Genomic DNA, 22,818 nt, shown 5'->3' with positions numbered 1-22,818 from the left:
ATTTATTTTGTCACACCATTAATAAAGTTTTTCACGATACACTGTACCCTTCTATGTGATAATTCTTGTGTTAAGGGTCAGGCTGTGGTCCAGAGAAGTATCCTCCCGAGGAAACATTCATGGTTGTCTTAAGAAACAGTATCAACTTTATGTCAATAACGTATATGTATGATCTAAGTTCAACTTTTACATTCGATTTTGAAAAGAGCAGTGTATCGCATGTATATTTGGTGTAGATAAATGAAAAGATGAAGTAAAGTATTTGTTATGTTTATTCATAACTTTTTAACCTCTAACATTGTAATGATTTTGTAACTGTTAAAACCCAGAATGTAACCCAACGCTCACTTTTATAAATACATACAAATATAAATATGCGATACTTTAATTTTTTAAACAGAAAACTGTTGATTTCTGTCAGTATCACCCATCAAGATTAATTTGACACATTCTGTCTGTTTTCAACACAGAATTACTTCTTGTCAATAACCCATACAAATAAAATAGCTTACAGGACTAAAAAATTGCTGTAATGCAAACACTGTATTAATCTCATTGTTATTTCTCATTCTTGTTTATTTCCATACTTCTGTAAGGAGTAGCACACTCCTTTGTTGCTTGTAAAGCACACATAAATGATATTAGATTATTAATGACAAGAACAGGACACATATGAAAATCTCACAATGTTGTATAATTTGTGGTCATACCTTGGTATATAAACTACTGATAAAGTTTCGAAAACCAATAATGCAAGAACATAAAACAAACAAGCCTAACAGACACAGATTTACTTTATACTTCGATTGTGAATCCTTTATGTTTATTACTTCAAAAATACGAATTAGTTCGCGTAGGTTATAAATGTTTTAATGATTAATATAAAATGTTTTTCATTACTTTTTGTTATAACGTATACGTTGTGTTATGTTAAGTTTTTAAACAAATTTGTAATTTTCTTTGCATCGATGTGTTTAAATTTTATGGTAAAGTTATATATTTACTATTACTTTTTCCTTATTTTGTGATTTTTCGTATATTTTTGTTTTGTTTTGTTTATAATTTTGTTATTAATGATGAGGCACTGACCGGATTGAAGAAACGTTCTACTAACTTCATTTTCTTAACGCTCAAACATAACTCTCACATTTAGTATGGACTAACTGTTCTTTACTTTTCTGAAGTGATGTTTGGATCACCGACTAACCTTCTCAATCCGGTTGTGTCCATCAAGTCCGCCACACCATGATGGCGCCACCTTCGTCTGCTGTGTTTAGCTGCGTTCTGATCAGCCTGCCTTGGGACCTTGGGGTGGCACTGATTGGATTGGAAATCCATATTTCACATTAAATTAAAAAGCAAATTTAAATAATTTAATATATATATATTTATATATTCCAAATTTAAAGCCATGCTATTAGGCAGACAAAACTGGCCTTGAATGGTGTGGTAGGCCATTCCAAAACACAAACAAACTAAAAGTGTTATTTTAAGAAGGCCTCACTGATCATGTTTTCCCATCTCTTCTGTGCTTTTCCAGATCTTTGGTTCCAAGGCAGACTTGCAGCTACACACTCAGATTCACATGCGTGAAGCCAAACCCTACAAGTGTTCTCAATGCTCCAAGGCCTTTGCCAACTCTTCGTACCTGTCCCAGCACACAAGGATTCATCTGGGGATCAAGCCGTACCGCTGTGAAATCTGCCAGCGAAAGTTCACCCAACTGTCCCACCTACAACAGCACATTCGGACCCACACTGGGGACAAACCATACAAGTGCCGCCATCCTGGTTGTAACAAGGCCTTCAGTCAGCTCTCTAATCTCCAGTCTCATTCTCGCTGCCACCAGACCGACAAGCCCTATAAGTGTAATAGCTGCTATAAGTGTTTCAGCGATGAAGCCAGTCTTATGGAGCACATCCCTAAACATAAGGAATCGAAACATCTTAAGACACATATTTGCCAGTTTTGTGGAAAGTCCTACACGCAGGAAACATTTCTAGCTAAGCACATGCAGAAGCATGCAGATAGGATGGACAAGAGGTCTCATTCGTCTCTCCTTAACAACACGGCGACAACACCTCCGACACCTGTATCTCGGGCCCACATGGATAACTACTGGTCAAAAAATACTGCTCCCACACCAGGACCGGAAAATTCGTATTCTGAGAATTCTTCAACTGCAGCTATTGCAGCTGCTGCTGCTCACCACACTGCTCACCCTCACGTTCCAGATACGTGTCTTCAATCTCCGATGGGAGATCAGCCACGGCTTCATATAACGTCTAGAGATTTGGATCACAGACAGCCACTAGGAAACGGAGGGAATGGAAACACTACAAATAGCAACCATAATCTCCGTGAACATTCGGAGATGGGACACAGTGGTCATCTTGGACCTTCTCATTTACACTATGACGGAGGTTCACTCTCTGTCAGCAGCAGTAAGACCTCTTCAGCCTTCACCCCTATCCAGTCGGGAATGTTACCAATCTCCTCAGGCTCACAGTTACCATTACCAACAGGGCCATCACGATCATATTTCCCTTACGAGCCTGTTAACTTCCCTAAAACTCCTTCACAGGTGAGCTCGATGGATTTGAAACCTGCTCATAACTCCTTTCCCAATCAGCTAATCTCCTTACATCAAATAAGGAACTATGCTTCCATGCCATCAATGGCGGGAGGAGAACATCCAATCACTCTTAAAGACAAGAGCCAACTGTAGGTGATTGGCCATGTCTGTTGTATAGACGTTATTGTTATCCCATATATTTCATTAAAGAAACGGTCATGGAAATTGTGGTATGTGGTTATTTGTTTTTATTTTATTTCAAAATCACTCTTGGACCAATATACCCCAGGGTGAGGGGCGTGGGGCGTTGTGTTGTCAAATATCTAAGGTGCCACTTCGTCATAGTACCCTATAACGCTACTGAAAACATTTCATGAAGAAGGACTGCCAATGTGCAATAATTGTGCATAAAGTTTAGATACCGGTGAGACATTACATCTGTAGATGTAATACTGAAGAGCTGTAGTGCACCTATTCTAATTGTTGTTCGACTTATCATGCTACTAAGTGGCAATTAATGTGAGAAGACGACTAGCAGAAAAAAGAAAGAAAACATAACTCACGCACGTTTAATTGAAAATTCTACTGAAACCAAAGTGAAAAATCACCGTGTGGTTTCCCGAATAATCGTGACTGTTTAACCATTTTCCTTTTTAATATTATTCGTTGTCGGTACAAAGAAAAATAATTAGTCCAGCTCAATTTTTTGCAAAACTTGAAGTTCAGATTAGGAGTATCCATATGAATCATAGAATATTCTGATAATAATAATAGCAAAATACTTTCCTGTTCTGGTTTTTATGGTATAACTTCTTGTCACACACTGTTTACTGTAGTATTTGTGAACTTGTGACAAGTTTACTTCATGGTGCCCACTTCAGCAATAGATGATGACATCTTATGTCGGTGCCTTTCAAAACATACATTATCATAAACGTATATATATCCGTATGTATAGCTAAATCTATAGTTATATATATATAAATGAATTTATTCATTTTCTCTTAAAGAATCATATATGGTGTACACGGAAAAATTGTTTAAGACCCAGTCAGAGATTGTAGCCTATTAATAGAGTCTGCTGTGATAATTACACTGTTGTGAAGTAGGTACCCATATCTAGATTATATAGGCATTAGTTTTTCTAATGTGACTTTTATTAAGCTTGTGTATGTTGTGGTTAATATATATATACATAAATATATATATATATATATATATATACACACACATCAGTAATGGTTACAGTTTAAATTGTATTATAAGGCTGAGGGTTAGGAACCTTTATCGAAAACAGAAAAATCACCGATTGGTGATAGGTAATAAGTGCACGTTCAGTCCTTTTTAAAGAGAGGAAACTTATGAAACAAATTTATTAGATGAGGCTCACAAAAGAGAGAAAAATCCTGGAGATGTGTTTTCAGGTCTTTTCTAAAAAAGATCGTAAATGGATTTTAAATGGAAGAATTTTTGTGTGTGTATAACAATTAAGGCGTTTTACGCACTGTTATCCATAACTTCTCCATGAGGTAGTATACCCTGTGTTTTTGTATATACATATGTATTTGTACGTTTCTGTTGCCATAGTTAAAATCAATAACGCACATTACAAAGAACACACCACTAAAATATAAACCCTGAATATTTAAACTGTGGTACTTCGATTTTTTAAATTTTAATATTACAAATAATTTAGGGGTCAGGTTTGTGTTTTAGATCTAATATTAATCAGTTTTGACACTGCCTCTTTATATTATTACAAAACCGAGTTACAATATTACTTGGTACTAATCCCACAACACATGGCATGGCAATAAGACATATCTTTCTTATGTTTTATAAAAATTCCTTATCTTCAAATTAAACTTTATTACTTAATCAAATTTTGGTTTTGGAAAGGTACGTTAACTCCACATAGTTTCTTGTGTTATAATATAGGTAACAGCATTTTCATACAGAATACTGCCCTTGATTTATTTCGTTTATTTAATTGTCACTTATATATAAGTGTTAAAGACATTTATTCCGAATATATTTTTCAGTGTGTTACGTAATCGTACGAGTGAAATTGACATGAATGATATATATACATAATGCATCCTGATATATTTCCCATTATCTGATTAGCTATCATACTTTTATGCAGATTCTATTTCGGTACATTAATTATTCTGATTCAAAATAAAAATGTAAGGAAAACATCAACAAAAACTTGTTTTTATTTGTAAAGAAGGGAATACATAAAAACGATGACCTTTCGAGGATAAGACAACTTTACTAGACCTATGAGCTACAGAGAAAAAAAAACAGTCGTTTTTCGTACGCAGAGGCTTGTTTAATGATCTATTGAAGGTTAAGAAATGCTAATTTTTCTGTAAGGCTTTTTTTAATATAGTATGTATCAAATGTTACAAAACAATCCCATCATTTTAAAGTGGAATATTGTTGGCACCAAAAAGTGCATCTCTTAAAACGTTATTAATCTTATTTTTAATGCTTAAACAAGAATAAATTTATAATATCAACTTATGCCTATTTATAGTTGTATTCGAGACTCAAAATTGAATCGTGAAAAAGGAATGGTCATCGGCTGTTTAAAATTCCATTTTGTTCTCACATTCTGGAATGTCGAACAGAAGAAATGCATCTACATAAAAAGTATAATGGAAATACTGTGACTAACTAATAAACATTGCTTAACATATTGAAAAGTTAATATTTCTGGTCTACGACTTAACTGAACATTTATTTTAATAGTGAAGGTGAAGATGTTCCGACCACTTTAGAAAAGATTCAAAACCCATAATATTGTCGCGTAAATAGTACAAATTACTCCTAGCATTCAAATCAACCAATTACAATTGTGCTTTAAATGTAATAATTTTTGGGTAGTTTTGGCCACTAATAAAGACAGCTTGAAAAATAAGTACATGTCAAAATTAATTAAATTTATGGCTTTATGCAAAATTTGAGTTGGAAATCCTTTATTATGAAAAAACTAAAAATTTTAGTTGTTATTTCATTTTCTTTCGCAGCGTTTCAGTGAGAGGCATAAGTATTGTATCGCTTAAATAGCTCATCACTATTTTGTTGTAAGCGAAACGAACAATTATTTCACTTTATTAGAAAATTATATATGGGTGTATTTTATGTTTATCATCTTAAGTATTTTTAAATCTACATTCATTGCTTCCAGTTTACTTTATCAAATTAACTAACATTATAAACTTAACCGGCTTTGTTAATTAAATATATTTTGAAGATTCGAAGATCTTTACAAAATTTTAAAATAAGTACACAACTAACATGGATTCCTGCACTTTGCTTGCAGGAATCTGGGTGACAGTTGTATCTTAGCTGATTGTAATCCTCCACTTATTGGAATTAAAAACATAAAAATCCTTAAATATAATGTAATGTTCTTTGTTAACTGTAATATATATATATATATATATATATATATATATTCAACTGTCTTGCCAGCTCACAAGTCTTATTCATTGATTCTTTAGTAAAGAAAAACATACATACTTAAGGTAATCCATAGATCACGAAAAACACACATATCTAGATGATCCATATATGACGAAACACACACACCAAGGGTGTTCCATATATCATAGAAGAATGTTCAGTTGTAGCTATAAACTACGAAACTGAAAGTTTCCTCTCAATTTTTGATCCACCTTACAAATTTTTACACAATATTAATCTGTATTACGTATAGTTACTTCAGTGATATATTTTGCAGGCTCTAGATAGAATGGTTAATATCGGAGATTTTTTATGGGGGTAGAAAACAAAACCCAAGTTTTGATCCAAATTTCACAATGAAAGCTCTTTTGTTCATATTTTTTTCCAATTATTTTTAAACTGTTGTACAAAATATCAGTCCCTGGTCAGAAGTCTGTAAATAGCGTTATGATTTTTATGCAGTTTTATTTTGTACTCACGAATTAATAAGAGGCAACATACAGTGTTCAAAATGAACATTGTCTAAATTGTTACAGCTTTTAGGCTTATATGATTATGTAAATAGTCTTAGCTTTAAGCGATATTAGCATGTAATGCTTGGCGAAGCAGTTTATGCAGACGGTTACACAGTACAGTCGTGTAAATGGATAGTTTGGAAAATTAGTGTTATGGACGGTTCATCTTATGGTATACAGAATAATAACCATGTGAACTGTTTTTTTCGTAGAAAATGTATTTATGGCTGTTTTTCAAAATCTATAGTTTGTTAAACCCGGTTTTTGTTCCTGTACATCTAGCAACATACGTTTTGTGATGTTAAAAATGTTTTTTTTTATTTTTCATTTTCCACACGTTTTAATAATAATTATACGTGAGTTGTTTGGTTTTGTTTACCATCCTTCGAACACTTTACCAAGAGTGTTTTTGAATTGGCATTGAGATAAAAAAAAAAGGTGATACACCCCAGGAGACATTCCGGTTATTGAAGTGTTTTTTTATGTTATTGTGCATTAAAGAAAGACTTCCTTATGCATGCAAATACAACTAGACTTAAAGCCAGCTAAGCTTATCGCAATCATTGTAATGCACGTGATGATCTTGTCACGCGCCCATATACGTCATACGAAAGACTCCCACGATAATTTTACTCCTATCTAATATTTTTTATGTGAATGATTTTTTTTATTGCACCGTAAGTTGATACTGTTTTGTAGGTTGTCTTAGCTTGGTGTTATAAAACTTATTACGTTAGGTTTAGATTAAGTAGCGTATAATTAAAGCAATTATAATGAAAATAAAAGAAAAAACACTTTCTTCACATAAGTTTACCTATTCTGGATATACCATTCCATCATTGAAACTTCTCTAATAGTGCTTGTTGTTTTCTTTCATTTCCATTAATTCACATGTTTTGTTGTATTTTTCTATTTTTCAGTTGAAAATGTTTTTCTTTTAAACTGTTTTAACTATTTTAACTGCAAATTTGAGATTGGTGTTAAAGTTAAATAAGGTAAAAGTAGGCCAGAAGAATTTGAAAGGGTGTAAGTAAAATAATTACTTGATTTTCAGCAAAGACAGAGTCTTTCAGAATTGTTTAAATACGAAAGGTGAAATGATTTGAAACAGAAAATCACCATAAAATGTGGAAAAACAAAGGATTCTGGAATTTTTGTTGTATAATGATTGGAGATGGAGATAGTGTCGTAAGTCCAATAAAAGTGACAACGAAGTAATTTTCGCGAATTTTTGGAACTTAGTTTACTTACTCTTTCTTCGAACAACTGAATAGTAAACAAGCTTCCCAAAACTTTCCCTTGAAATACGCATCCCATTAAATATTTGTTCATGTTCTATATAGCCAGATAATAGTCATTTTCTATATTGTAGCCACATACAACTGATTCACTGTTGTACAAGTGCATAATCGTAAAGACCGATTTCCCGCGTCTTAAATTTCACAAGAAATCATTTTAATTCTTAATATGATATCAACTTAAGTTGCAGTACAATTACCAACCAAAAGAAAGCAAAACAGTATTTCAAGTTCAATTAGATGAAAGTGCATCTTGGGATAGCAGTTAATTATAAAATATACTGTTTAAACGTTTGGTTTTCTTTTAATTCCCGAAGTTGTGTGTAGAAACAAGTATTTCCCCTGTTAATTGAACGTATTATTGTATTTGAAAAGTTTATATGTAAAGTAGGAAGAAAATGTGAAACAAAAATGTTAAAAATCATTGTATATGTATACCTATATAAAGCTAGTTCTTATTAATATTTTACGTTTATTTTCAATGTAGTTTACATATTTTTGCCTCCCTATAATTCAGAACATTAGGAAGCGAGTATAAAAATTAATTTAAAAAAATGAATGCACGTACTAATGCTGTGATACCGAGGGGAGTTTGGTATAGAGTTGGTTGTGTAGTTATATAATATTTGACGATGTATTTCAAAATAAAGATAAAATGTAGAACATAAAGATTTTATGGTTTGTGTAAAAATCACGTATGTTAGTGGTGGTAAGAAAGAAATGTTTAAATGTTGTTCACGTTGGAGTAACGTCTGTCGTGGATGAATGTTTAAGATTTTAATTTCCCCCAGACTGGTAACATGCAGACGTCATTCATATAGAAAACTTTTAATCCAGTTCGTTGAAAGAAAGAAAGATGATGGTGAACCTCTAGGTACAAAGAAATAACACTGCATAGCACGTTAATAACAAATGTGGTTGAAAAATACCCATGTAAATATGAGCTTTTGTTTCTTATTAAAGCTGTTGTATGTGTGGTTATAGTTAGTGTACAAAACGACGATGCTGTATTCGCTTAGAAAGGCTCAGTCAAATTGTCGAAAGACTGGTTTCTGCCCTAACCAACAGATGAAATGTGCATGGTGTTTGTTACCCGTTTGGTCTATTGTGTCATTTGGAAGATTTGGCTTTTAAATGTTGGACTAAATTGTTAATTGTTAACCGTAGAGAACGGCACGTGACAAAGTGAGAGATTTGTAGCGTTCTTTAGTGAATAACCAGCGTTCAATAAAGATAAATAAACTGGTTTTAAAACTATGTTGTAAGAAATGGATTGCTGACGTAAGCTGACATGTGCTCATTATGTGTCTGTATACTTTTCGTGCAAAATCACTGTGTTGCTTCAATAAAGTCTTGCTTTGGGAGTTTCTGTGTTGAGTGAGTTTGTTTTCAACTGTGGTTTATTAAACCTATAGGGCCCGGTATGGCCAGGTAGGTGATTAGGGCGCTCGACTCGCAATATGAGGGTCGCAGGTTCGAATCCCCGTCATACCAAACATGCTCACCCTTTCAATCGTGGGGACGTTATAATGTAACGACCAATCCCACTATTCGTTAGTAAAAGAGTAGCCCAAGAGTTGGTGGTGGGCGGTGATGACTAGCTGTCGTCCCTCTAGTCTTACTTTGCTAAATTAGGGACGGTCAACGCAGTTAGATCTCGTGTAGTTTTGCGCTAAATTCAAAACACAAACAAACAAATAATAATTAAACACATTATGGAAACATTGTATTAGACAGGAAGACTGTAGAATACTAACGATTAGCTTTTCGATACTCGTGGTAGGCAGAGCACAGATAGCCCTTTATGTAGCTTTATGCTTAACTTGGCATAAAGAAACAAACAATTTGTCGTTCAACGTATATATACTACAGTTTCGAGTGTAATTATGTTTCTTTAAATTACTTGTTACTGTGTTTTTTCAAACTGTTTATGTATTCTGGTTATAAAAGATTAAAAGGTTCCACGGTTACTAGAATATTTTAAAATGTTTGTATAGTTGACAAACAACATACCGAGATAATTTTAGATCTGCATTTGCAAGTTTTAGGAAGCTGGGTTGTTCTTAAGGTACTGAGTTATAAGAATACCAACGTTAATATAAGACTAGAAGTCACTTTATCCTCGTCTCCCACAGGGACAGCGGTAAGTCTATGAACTTATAACGCTAATTTATGGGATTTGATTCTCCGCAGTGGAGATAGCAGATAATCCAATGTGACTTTGTTCTAAAACAAACAAACTAACCACACGTAGCAGTGCGTTTCTTGCTTAGAAGATTCACTCTAGTCTTACGCGATTTTTTACCGAACTCAATATATGCTGAAGTACCGAAATCTGTACGGGTGTTACTTGGAGATCACAATACGAGATCTATCTAAAGTATCTCCATCTGTCCGGTTGTTACTTGTTGATCATTACAGTTCCACCTGGTTCTTAAATTTATTCTATGTTTAAAAAAATCTAAATGATTGATTGTTAAGAAAAAAATCATTTATATAAATAAACAACGTATTGACAATTTTCTCTCTTTTTAATTCTTTAATTGTGCAGTTCTGGTCAGATGAGACATTTTACATTCTGAGATGACATCCGTCAGGTGTCAGCATTGCTGCAAATGTTTTAAATACCTCAAAGAGTGGAACAAAATGCATTTTCCTGCATAACAAATGTAATTCAGTTGTAATGTTAATGCATTCTAAATACGACTGGTACAGGTATTAAAACTTTAATTAAAATGAAGTACAGAACAATGTTTCCACCTTCTTAGTTCATCTTCAGGTTAACAAAAATTTAACTAACATTTTGCTAACTCTCTTTTATGAATTCACAACGATAAAATTAGAAATTCGATTCCCTGCCGGACATAGCAGATAACCCAATATGGCTTTTCTCTGACACAGGCAAATAAACACCCAGTTATATATCATAATATTTTACGTTATTTTTAAGAAGCACGATACACGTATGTTAATCGATTGAAGATAAAACATATCGAGAAATAAAGACAAATATATGTTAAAAGTGCTGAATTTCCACGGGAATTTTAAAAGATTGTCTTCTTCGATAATTCAATGTTGTTTTGGTCATGTAATTATGTGATTAGCAAAAACATTATTCAGTGTGTTAGTTCTCATAGTCTCATAGGCTTAGGTGAATTTAAAATAACTATGGTTTTATAAGCCGTGTTAACGAATAAACAATAAGCCACTGGTAATACTAGAGTATTACTACATGAATGCTTTAAATAGCAGAACGGAAGTAATGTACAGAAAAACATATATATTATTTTATGCTTATGTGTATAGAACACATACTTAAGGGAGTATTTACAGTATTACCAAAAGTATTGAGACAATACACCTCGAGAAGAGGAGACATCGTTCGTTCTTTAACACGGGGCCTCTTTTAACAACAATTAAGCTTGTTTTTGGCGTTAATCACCCCAGTATTGTCAAGAAAGTCACATTACATCACATCATTGACGACTTACTTAATTATTACCCTTAACTCAAATTGAAACAAAAAAAAAAACAAATTAAAAACCTCTACCCCATTCTTCACGCGACGCAGCTACAGCTGACACATTTTCCGCTAGTCCTGATCCATCTATCTGACAACAAGAAGTGCCAACGTTCGTCCCTCTAACTGTGTTTTCCATTCTTATTCATTTCAATTACGGTTTTTAAGGCACTTCAAAGTTCGTATAGACAAAGAAATAATTGTAGGTAGAATGGTCATTAATATCTATTAAAACATCCAATAACCTTCTATTTATGTATTCAGCACACTACACACCAATTGTCTTGGATATGAGTAGACGTGTCGAAATATCTCTGACTCTTGTACCACCAATAATCATTCCTCTTCGAAGGTCAGTGGTCTACTTTCCTCTTAACATCTTGACTCTAAATGAGCTTCGATTGTATCTTCAATTTCACATTCGATAAGAACGATTTTCTTACAAGCTGAAGATGTGTTTTTTTCAATATTTTTGATGAAAACAATGTTTAAATATTTACACCTAATCGATCAGAGGCTTTGTTTACATTAGCAATGCAATGCCAAGTTTTATTAATTTTTGACATCACATCTTTTGAATTTGGACCCCCTTGCGGGTCAGCGGTAAGTTACGAAATTACAATACTCGAGTACGAGGCTCAAAACGCAAATAGCTGTGCGCAACACAAACCAACAATAATCCCAACGATTTACTTTAAAAAACACATTATCGATTAATGTAGTATATTACCACTAAGAAGTAGACTATTTTTCAATTGTACTTAATATAGAGAGAAATGAAGTACAGGTTTAGATTGTTGAAGGTTTGATAATTGGTAATATGAAGTCAATCTTTATCAGATTAAATTACATTAATTGCTATTAAATTTTTGTTTTTGTTAAGCACAAAGCTGCACAACCTTCTATGTATGACGTAGATTGGTTTCGTTTGAATTTCGTGCAAAGCTACAAGAGGGCTATATGCGCTAGCCGTCCCTAATTTAGCAGCGTAAAATTAGAGGCAAGACAATTAGTCATCACCACTCACCGCCAACTGTTGGGCAACTATTTTACCAACGAATAGTGGGATTGACCGTCACATTATAACGCCCCCACGGCTGAAAGGGCGAGCATGATTGGTGTGGCGGGGATTCGATCCCGCGACCCTAGAATTTTTGTTAATACGCCACCATATAAACTCAGATTACGGATCGAATGCCTTAACCACCAGGCCACGCCTGGTATACATATAGTGTTCCATTGAATGGATTGAGCTTCGAATTTTAGTTTTATAAACCATTAAACTTACAGTTGAACCACTGTGGTAATCTTAAACTGTAATTCTGTTATTTCTTCTTTTTCCCCTTTATTCGCATTAGTAAAGCGCTGAATACCAATTTTTAGGGCCTTCAACGGTGATTCAGTGAAAAGCATTATGGCTAATAATACTAAACATTGGATTTGAATACTTGAGATGGGTAAAGCACAGGTAGCCCATCGCGCAGCTTTGTGCTTAAACACAAAGAAATAAAAAAAACCTAAGGATGAATTGAATGTATTGAAAACATTTTGAACAATAAAAAAAGCTAACAAACTAGTAGTGTCTTAGATAGATGCTGGTCATTAAGTCTATAATAATATTACTGAACATTTGTAAAAAATGACCTGTAGCAAAATTCTATGAAAACAGCATCTGGCGATAACCATCTGGACAGAATAAAACTGTGGTTCTCTTTGTTATACTAACAAGAAGCTACACAATAGACTATCTACGCTCTGATCACTGAAGGTAGAATATAACCCCAGTTTTTAACTTTATAAGTCTATAAACTTACCACCAACCCACTGAGAACGGTTACCATGAAAATAATCTGATAAATAAACTTTTGTCTTAGCGTTAATAGTTCAGATATTATACAGGAATATTAATTGAATAACATAACAGTATCAACACTGCACTGTATGAATTAGTTCTGATTTGATAACCTAGCGTTAAGTCTGAGGACTTATAAAACTCAAAATCAGGTTTTGATACCCGTAGTGGGTAGTGCACATATATCCTATTGTCTTGTTTCGGGCTTAACAATAAACAAAGAATGTGGTGCTTATATGTCTACTTATGCACAGTATCTGTATTCTTCCGTGGCGATACTACTTGTTTCTTTTGTGGTTGCTTTTCGTGGGATCGTTTAAGACAGTTGTTACCTTGCATGGTTGTTAGGTACTAACACATCATTTGTTTAACCAGTGAACCATCCACTAGCTGAAATAAAACGCACTGTAGTCCAGCAAAGTCAGTAATTATGACCAGCTAGAAACCTACAGCTTCAGGCATCGTTAAAATAATTAATGTGCATTCAACAAATGTTTACAAAATGTGCAGATAAGTTGGAACTCTTCTTATTTATCTCCTTTACTTCTATTTTATAATGTCCTAAACCACGCTATGACCATAAAGATTGCATTGTGACAATTATAAAATTTCTAGTGTTCAATAAAGATTTTACAGTTGTTAGAAATAATCCCTAAAGTTTCGTGAACACACGTACACACGAAATAGTGTGGTTCTTTTTGTTGCTATATATGGCCCGAGGAAGGGGTTGGGGGAAAGGAAGCAAATGTGTTTTTTTCTCCGTTTAATTACCGAAACGTGTGAAGCATTACATATCTCACATTCAATTTGAACACTAATTCACGTACATTAACAATGTTGTTATATTGATGTTTTAATTATGTAGCTTGGACATTTGAATAGCTCGTCACCTCAGCATTTGTACTCACTTGTTGTGAACATAGCTGTCCTCAATATTAACATTATATTCTAGTAACTTGTAATTTGATTACAGAGGAAAGAAAAGCGAGAATAAATGTTCACAAGGCTTTCAAAACACTCTCGAATGTATTGCTCTGACTTTGTATTTTTGACACATAAATCAAGCAGTACTTTCTCAAGTGGACACAACTTTCCTATTACCATGGTATACCTTTTAGAACGCTAACAGATTTACTTAGCATTTTAATCATACTGACTGTCAACTCAGTTTAACTGTTGCAGTCCAGACAACTAATGAAGTAATATGGAAGAGATAAGCAAAATATGTATAAAAAAAACGCGAATTGTTGCATGTTAATATCTAGCGAACGGTTGAAAGTAGACGTAAATAACATTAAAGATTTTATTTAAGCATCACACAAATAAAGCTTAGAATTGTAAGCTAAAACCAATACTCGAAACCTGGCATATGTTTAGACACAACCTAGCGTCTTCCTCGGTGTTAGGCTCGGCATGGCCAGGTGGTTAAGATACTCGACTCGTAATCTAAGGGTCGCGGGTTTTAATCGCCGTCACACCAAACGTGGTCGCCCTTTCAACCGTGGGGGCATTATAATTTTACGATCAATCCCACTATTCGTTGATAAAAGAGTAGCTCAACAGTTGACTTCCATCTAGTCTTACACTGCTAAATTAGGGACGACTAGCGCAGATAGTACTCGTGTAGTTTTGCGCGAAATTCAATACAAACCAAATTCTCGATGTTAAGTTGTAGAATATCTTATAGGAAAACAGGTTGTTTACATGTTTATAAAACTCGACTGAATCTGTAGATTTACGCATCAACGGTCTGTACGAGTTGAACAAACATATAATGCACACAACACCTGGTTACAAAACAAGAAAGAAGAAACACACAATCGCATATAATGATTTGATTCGCTTTACCTGGTAAAACTGATAACATCAGTTTATAATGCTCTGACTAGTGGTAAGTCGCTTGAGATAAGCCTTCGAACTTTGTGATGCTAATAGGTTATTATGAAACTTTGTATGCAGCTAACATTTTACTTTTATTTTTTCTCCCCTGTACAATTACCGTCTTGAGTTTCCACTTGGTAAATATAATCTCATTATGTTTAGTTATTTCATATGGCAGAGAAATATTGGTTAAATATTAAAGGCACTTTTACTGAAAACGTGGTGACTAGTTTACTTTGTTTGATGGTCCTAAGATGAAAGACACTGATGGAGGTCTGTTTGAATATAAGCCACTGAATTATTTAGATTCATCTTCCTTAAGCAGTATATTCTCGATGGTGTTTAACCTCCTTGTGACTAAACTCAAAATCCTTGTCTCAAATTGTGTAATTACGTAAAAAAAAAACTTGTAGAATTCTTTCGGATGTATTAAATTTTTGTTTACCTATAAAATAGAATTAGAGCAAATCGTTAATTAGGTAGGTAACTATCAGTATATATAGCGATGTATAATACAAGACATCGATTGCACGAGTTTTGCTACCTTAATAAAATATTTTATTTTACATTACTTGTGAGTGGAGTTTGATTTTACTCCTTCAGTCGTCTCTCGCTTACAGTGGTTTATGTAATTAATGGAGTTTTGTTTTAAACTTATCTTGTAGAGCAAATATTAACTTACACTAAATAGTTTTTTGGTTAGCTTGAGATCGTGTAATATATGCTGAATATTTAAATAATTTTTCACATAAGAGCATAAGTTGTTTGCTAAAATTAAATTAAATTACATGTGGAACGAAAAACCAAAAGTCGGTGTTTTTATATAGATGTTGAAAACTTAACGTATATGTCAGCTGTGCGGGATATATTAATATGCTAATTTCTTTTCTCATAGCCGGCGTTTTTGTTTTGTTTTTATCTCATTTGCCCAAAATTAACCTACAGAGAAGATCAGTATATGAAGCAGTTATTGGTTAACTTGTGCAGAGCGCTATAGTTTGTTTGCTGTTCTTCGATCGTCGTTAATGAAATTGATAATGAAGGAGATCAAGAGGAAAGAGAGGCCATTGATCCATGTTAGCAGAGAAATATGCATAAGCCTTACTGAATCCTGGCTCACGCATTCATCAACGTTTTTGCAAAGAGTATAATTAAATAGCCATCTGTCCATCCAGTCATTCTCCCTTTCTGCCTTTAGTCAATTTCTCTATCTTTTCTTCCAAACATAACCTGTCTTTATATTTTACGGTACATATAGTCTCTCTATCCGTCTGCTTGTAACCTAACCCCATTTGTTTTCACTTAATCGTATTTATATTTTTTCTTGGTTTATATTTATTTTATCGCTTTACCTTCATGTTTGTTCTGTCTTCGTACCTTGGTCTGCCTTTGAAATTATTTTTACATCTGTTTGTAACCTGTATATTTTTATTTCCACCTGCCTCTAGCCTCTTTATCTTACAATTTATTCGTGCTGTATTCATCGTTTCCTCGTCTATCTATAATCGAAATCTACTTTAATTCGTCTGTTATAACGATATTTCACTTTCTCTCTATGTATGTATATCAGTTTCTGTCTTTCTGAGTGTATCACTTTTATCATATTATTTTTTTTTATCTTTTTTCTCTTAATCGGCCTGTTGTGTGCCTGTCTCTTTCCTTGCTAACTATATATTTTCCTAATAACACCTGCTTTTTTCTGTGTTTATTTATTATTTAATTCTGTTTCTTTCTATCTGCTCATACTGATCATTTCCATGTTTTACTTGATATTTTTTACAACTTTTACCCTTACTACCCAGTGGCACCCTGCTAGAAACCGAGTTTCTAGGCATGTGCTTCGTAATCTGAGGGTCGCGGGTTCGCGCCCGAGTCGCGCCAAAACATGCTCGCTTTCCCAGCCGTGGGGGCGTTATAATGTGACGGTCAATCCCACTTTTCGTTGGTAAAAGAGTAGCCCAAGAGTTGGCGGTGGGTGGTGACGACCAGCTGCCTTCCCTCTAGTCTTACACTGCTAAATTAGGGACGGCTAGCACAGATAGCCCTCGAGTAGCTTTGTGCGAAATTCCAAAACAAACAAACAAACAGACAATGTGCATACGTATCATATTATCCTGCTTGAAAATGTAATAATAATACGATCGTAGCGACGCCAGCAGATCTTGCTACACTTTATAGTTTACGTATTTCACTCACATTTAGTACAGTAGTATGGTTTGCTTTGTTTCGGATATTCGTGCAGAGCCAATACAAGGACTATCTGCTAGTTTTGAACTAATGGAATGGAAGGAAGGCAGCTTGTCAACAATACCCACCGCTAACTCTTGGTCTAACGGAATAACACTCTCGTGGACCAGCAGTAAATTTGTGGGCTTGCAATGCTAAAACTTAGAGCTCGATTCTTCAAGGTATACAGTGCGCAGATGATCCATTATGTAGCTTCGCAATTAGACAAACAAAGAAACTAATCAAATCGTTGCGCTTACCCGTCAATTTTGAAACATAACAATGGTTCAAAAATTGGGGAACACGTGTATTTTTGATGATGTTTTTTTGCGGGAGCGAAACTCGAACCGTAAACCGTAAAATTCACAGTATGGTACGCTCTTCCATAATAAAATTAACATCTCACGTTTGACATCAGGTTTCAAGTTATTGAGGACCTGGATAAGTCATATATGTTTTTGGCCTCTTTCTCCCTTCTGAATTAGTGGTTTAAGAACTGTCAAATGCTACTGATAATATTCTGACACAAAACAGGGATTCAACTTCGCGTTTTCTTGAATACAATATTAGTAGCATTTAACGAATTTTACATTATTCACCTTATTTGGTCACAAACACTTGCAAACAATTCGTACAGCAGTATTTCACTTCATTTGGTTGTGTAAGATTACAAACAGTCTCGAAATCAAATTACATTTGTTCACAAGAAGAATTCGCCACTGCATATTTATACATAAAAAACACTTTTTAAATACCAAGACGATATATAACTCTTAGTAAAATAATTTTAATGTCTAATGCAAGTAGTCTTGTTTCTAACGTAGAAATTTAATGGTGAGGAGCACTTAGTCCTATCAACATCATGTTAGATACAGCGATCTATTTCTGTTAACAGATCATTTTTGCATAAATCTTTATTAAAGTAGCAGAGCGAGCAGTCTATCAATCAGTCTTTTTGTGGAGTCGGGTTTGTATAATTGTGGAGAAATGTTAAGCTTGTGGTTATTTTAGCTGTGTGAAGGCTGCAGTGAGTATTGAATTCTGTGTTATATGCAATTTCTTAAGATTTGTTCTTGCTACATTTAAACATGCTGGGTATGCATATTCTGTTACTGGCATGATATATTGTTTATAAATTTTAATAATGCTCACTGTGGACACTTCTGTGTTTTTCCCACACTTTATTCATAATTTCGAATATATCTTTTCCCAAGTTAATTTTGAATCATACATTAGGCCTAAAATTGTTACTAAGGGCGTGGTGTCAAGAAAAGCTACGCTCAGGTATAATTTAAGAGAGTCTACCTTGTTGTGATTTTGCGATTAATATTTATTTTAATTCTATATTTCTGACAATTATCAACTATTTGAGTTAAAAACTGGTTGTAAATTGTTTGATACCACTGATGGTATGTTTGAGCTCTTCCGGGTGGCCACATTTTCAGCAAACTGTGAAGTTGAACTGCATTTAATATCGTTTCATGGCAGCTTGCATACGTGACGTACAGAATAGAACTAACAACTCCTCCCTGACGAACATTCGCCTCTGAAATAAAATACTCTTAAGTAGGTGCCCTCTACATTTTCTGTTGTGAAGAAAGTCGGATAACCAACGAATAATTCATGTTGGTAATTCCATTTATTTTAATTTGAATATTAAACCATTATGCTACATAGTGTCAAGTACTTTCACGATATCAAGAAAGCAAGCGACAATGTATTTCCTTAAGTTAAAGCTATCTATTACGGTTTCAATGAGCTTAACTGGATGATCGGTTGTTCGTCGAAATTTTCTGAAACTGATTTTAACTTCAGGTAATTTTTATGTGATCTCTAAGAAATTTAAGGTCTTATTGCTAATTATTCGCTTCATTTTTATTATTTTTTATTTTTTTTGCCTGGACAACTAATTAAGTTTATCGGTCTGTAACACTGCACAACAAAGTTGTTGCTTCTTGAACACTGTTGGGTGTTCCTTACAGATTATTGGCTGCTGATCACGAAAATCACATCCAAATTTGCCCATCACGTACCGTTTCATTGAAATCTTGGTTTCACCAGGACATTGCTACAAAGGAAAAACGATATCAGGGCAACTGGAATCCGTCAATGCTTACTGACTTCTGTTGGACACTGCAACGTGATGCACCGGACATTGAATACAAACGAAAATCAGGAGCAAAACACTTTTAATTATATTGAACTTAATAGCGTATTAGAAACATAAACGCAATTAAATACGTTATTGCCGGTAAACAGTTAAATGTCTATTTCTCAGAGTTCCTACGTGATGACGCAAAACCAAAACTATATTTGTGCATACCCACCAGGTACCTGTCACAATCAGCAAAAACTTTTCAGGAAACAAAACTTAAAAAAAAAAATAATTGTTGTGCAGTGTAATTTTCTGGCTTATTCGCTGGTTTTACCTCGTTCAAGAACATAAGAATATTTATTTGCTTCCAAGAGGTTGAGATAGATTAAATAAAGCTATTAAATGATCAGACAATCCCTAAATGCCTTTCCTTAACAGTATTTTTTGTACTTGGTGTTCACATGGCGCTTTGTTTTTTGCTTGTTATATGGATAGTATAACCTCTAGTTTAGTTATTGTGTTTATGGTTATTACTGGATCATGATTATTATTTTGAAGGATTGTTGTAGTAGCCAGAAATTTTATTCATGTCTGGTTTTAGATGCATTTAAAAAGCTTTGTTTAATTGGTGTTGAAACGCTTCTGTTTTTTTGTTTATATCTGTTGCTACTTTGTTATTATTGGGTAAAGTCGGATATTTGAGCGTCTTTTGATTGATTTGTAATCTTTTAAAATGTGTCCAAAATTTCTTAGAGTCAATATTATTCATTTAGCTTTGAACGGTAATTGTTTCTACTGTCTCCTTTTAATTGTGTAGTTTCATTTCTTATTTCATTTCTCATGGAGGTTTTTTTTTAATATTTGAATATCCTGTATTCATACACTGTTTTCTGAGCAATTTTCTTCTAATCGTGTCTACTCAGTGCACATGTGGTTTCCATTTAATTAATATCTATTTAATCACAATTTGTTATTTATGTGTTATCAAAATATCTTAAGACTTTTTTCAAAATGTGGTCTTATATATGACTACGCACAATCGTACATATCGCCATTTATTATGGTTATAATCTGAAAAATACGAAATGTTCAACGGGTAAAGTCGGGACGCACAACATTCACAGTTTTATAGAAAACTGTTTCAAGCACATTACATTCGTAACACTGGAAAAACCTTTGAAATTACAGCAGATGTTTTATATATCATGTATACAGATATAAAGTAATGGAGCAATATTATTGTAGTATCAGTTGGATGCACAGGATATTTATTCAAAAAGTTTCAAAGCAATTCAAGAACTTATGGTTTGCGTCCCACCACCAATGAAACGTGCACCGTACTTTGGAGCTATGGATATGCTATGAGAGTGATTTTCAAACCCACTCTTCGATCAGACAAGACCATTCCAAGAGTGGACAGTGGGTTCTGTTGACAAGCTACCTTCCACGTAGTCTGTGAGTTCAAAATTAAGAAAAGCTATGTTCAGATAGCTTTTTGGTTGCTTTGCATGAAAAAGCTAAAACCTAATGAGTTTTTTTTGTACATTTAGCCATTTTATATGTTTCTCTGTAACTTATATCAAAACTTATATGTATTCAAATTTAAAATAATCAAAATGTGTTTTTTGGTCAACAGTACTCACCGCCAACTCTTGGCTTAATTTTTTCAGAGAGATAACAAGTAGAATGTTACTGACTAATTAAAAGTAAAAACAGGATAACCATTTACCTACTTTATTAGTATCGTCTTTATTAATATGAGAAAGATCAGTACTCTTGGATAAAAATCAAGAATAACACAATTTAATCAACGTTTATCAGCACAGATAGCTCATTGTGTATCTCTGTGCTTAATTCCAAATAAACCAAACCAACTTATTTCAGTGACATTTACACAGGTGTTAAATTTCTTCATTGTATCTTTACAAATGAGTTTTATGTAAAATACAGTTCAAAGGTTAGGCAGTTAATAGCTATCTCTAGTTACTTTTGACTTATTGTAAGTCCGTAGCTGAATGTCAGATTAATGTCATCTTCTATTTTAGTTGTGTTAAAGTGTATGATACTTCATTAAAACTAGTTTTGTTTGAATTTTTTACCACAACTGTTTTGAACTAAACGGTACCCCGACATTTTGCAGCCTCAATTTCGCACCCGACTCTTGGCAGCCAACAATTTGACAGCCGAGCTCGTTGGCAGCGGACAATTTCGCACCCAGGAAAATTGGCAGCGGATGATTACTCAGCCGAGTATTTACATCAACTATGATGCTAATTACATTATCTAATGATGAAAACATCAGTATTTTCATCGCTCGATAATATTATTTATATTATAGTTTTCATCACTTCATAATGTTATTAACATCATAGTCTTCATGCTACATAATTTATAATCAATCCATTGTTTCTATGATTTGTTGTTAACACATTGTTTAAAACAATTACGTTTACGATAATGTCAATGAACGTTTGTATTTTTGTTTGTGGTTGAATGGGCTGTGATAGCTACACCGCTAATGTCGAAAAGTCACTGTGCAATTTTGTCTGTTAATAAATATACAAGTGCACAGTGACTTTCCGAACACCCTGTATAAGCTCGGTCGTTTTGTTTGTTTGTTTAGCACAAACCTACTGAATGGGCTATCTATGGTGTGTCCACTGCCATTGTTGAACCCGATTATTAGTAGTATGAGCACTAAGATTTACCGGTGAACCACTTAGGGCAGGTTAGATGATACCGTGAGTTCATGTTATGTTTGGAGGATAATTACCAGCACGTGAGCTAGTCTCTCTGTTTCTTTCTCATCAACTCGGGTATTCTGATACACTCAGTATTACTCTGTAACATGTATCTTGTCGCTTAAACATTTGTGAAAATACATAATGATAGAAATGAAATGAAAATATATTGTTAAAAGTTAAAATTTTTGAACATATAAAAATGAAGGAAATGAACAACTAAGTTCTATTGTGATGTTGGCTGCCAAGAGTTGGGTGCGAAATTGCGGCTGCGAAATGTCGTAGAACCGTTTTGAACAAATTACCTTCATTTTATTTAGAATGTTTACGTTCTTAATTTGTTTCATGTGTGCAATTTCTATTAATATGAATTACGCAGGTTTTTAAGCTTTTATTTAAGTCGGAGTGACTCACACTTTTAAAAAAACCATGAAATAATCTCACAAAAATAGCTCGTCTTTAGTTACATTTTTGTAAATTGAACGAGAGCCACATTAGAGAGAAAGGGTGGGAAAAACAACAACAACAAAAAACAACCTAGGATAGTGTAGTTGCAGGACCCGCTTTGGAGTCCAGGTATTTTTGGTTTGAAGGAAAAGTATTGCCAAGTTTTCGCTACCTTGGTAATTTCAGCCAAACAT

General features: G+C 33.8%; 1 protein-coding gene across 18 annotated transcripts in view; it reads left to right on the top strand.

The window, feature by feature from the left end:
• The window catches only part of LOC143223043 (uncharacterized), a 409,689-nt gene that overhangs the window by 300,423 nt on the left and 86,448 nt on the right, over nucleotides 1–22,818 (top strand). For 10 of the 18 annotated variants that reach the window (XM_076450426.1, XM_076450431.1, XM_076450430.1 and 7 more), the window contains one exon: nucleotides 1,541–9,226. The exons of the other annotated variants lie outside the window; for them this stretch is intronic. In XM_076450426.1, the coding sequence (XP_076306541.1) occupies nucleotides 1,541–2,728 (1,188 nt within the window). In that variant the 3' untranslated portion in view covers nucleotides 2,729–9,226. Of the gene's footprint in view, nucleotides 1–1,540; nucleotides 9,227–22,818 lie in introns of those variants that run through there. 18 annotated transcript variants of the gene reach the window in all.

Source organism: Tachypleus tridentatus, chromosome 8, assembly GCF_004210375.1.
Source record: "Tachypleus tridentatus isolate NWPU-2018 chromosome 8, ASM421037v1, whole genome shotgun sequence".
Taxonomy (NCBI): Eukaryota; Metazoa; Arthropoda; class Merostomata; order Xiphosura; family Limulidae; genus Tachypleus; species Tachypleus tridentatus.
This window is presented reverse-complemented; position numbering and strand designations above follow the sequence as displayed.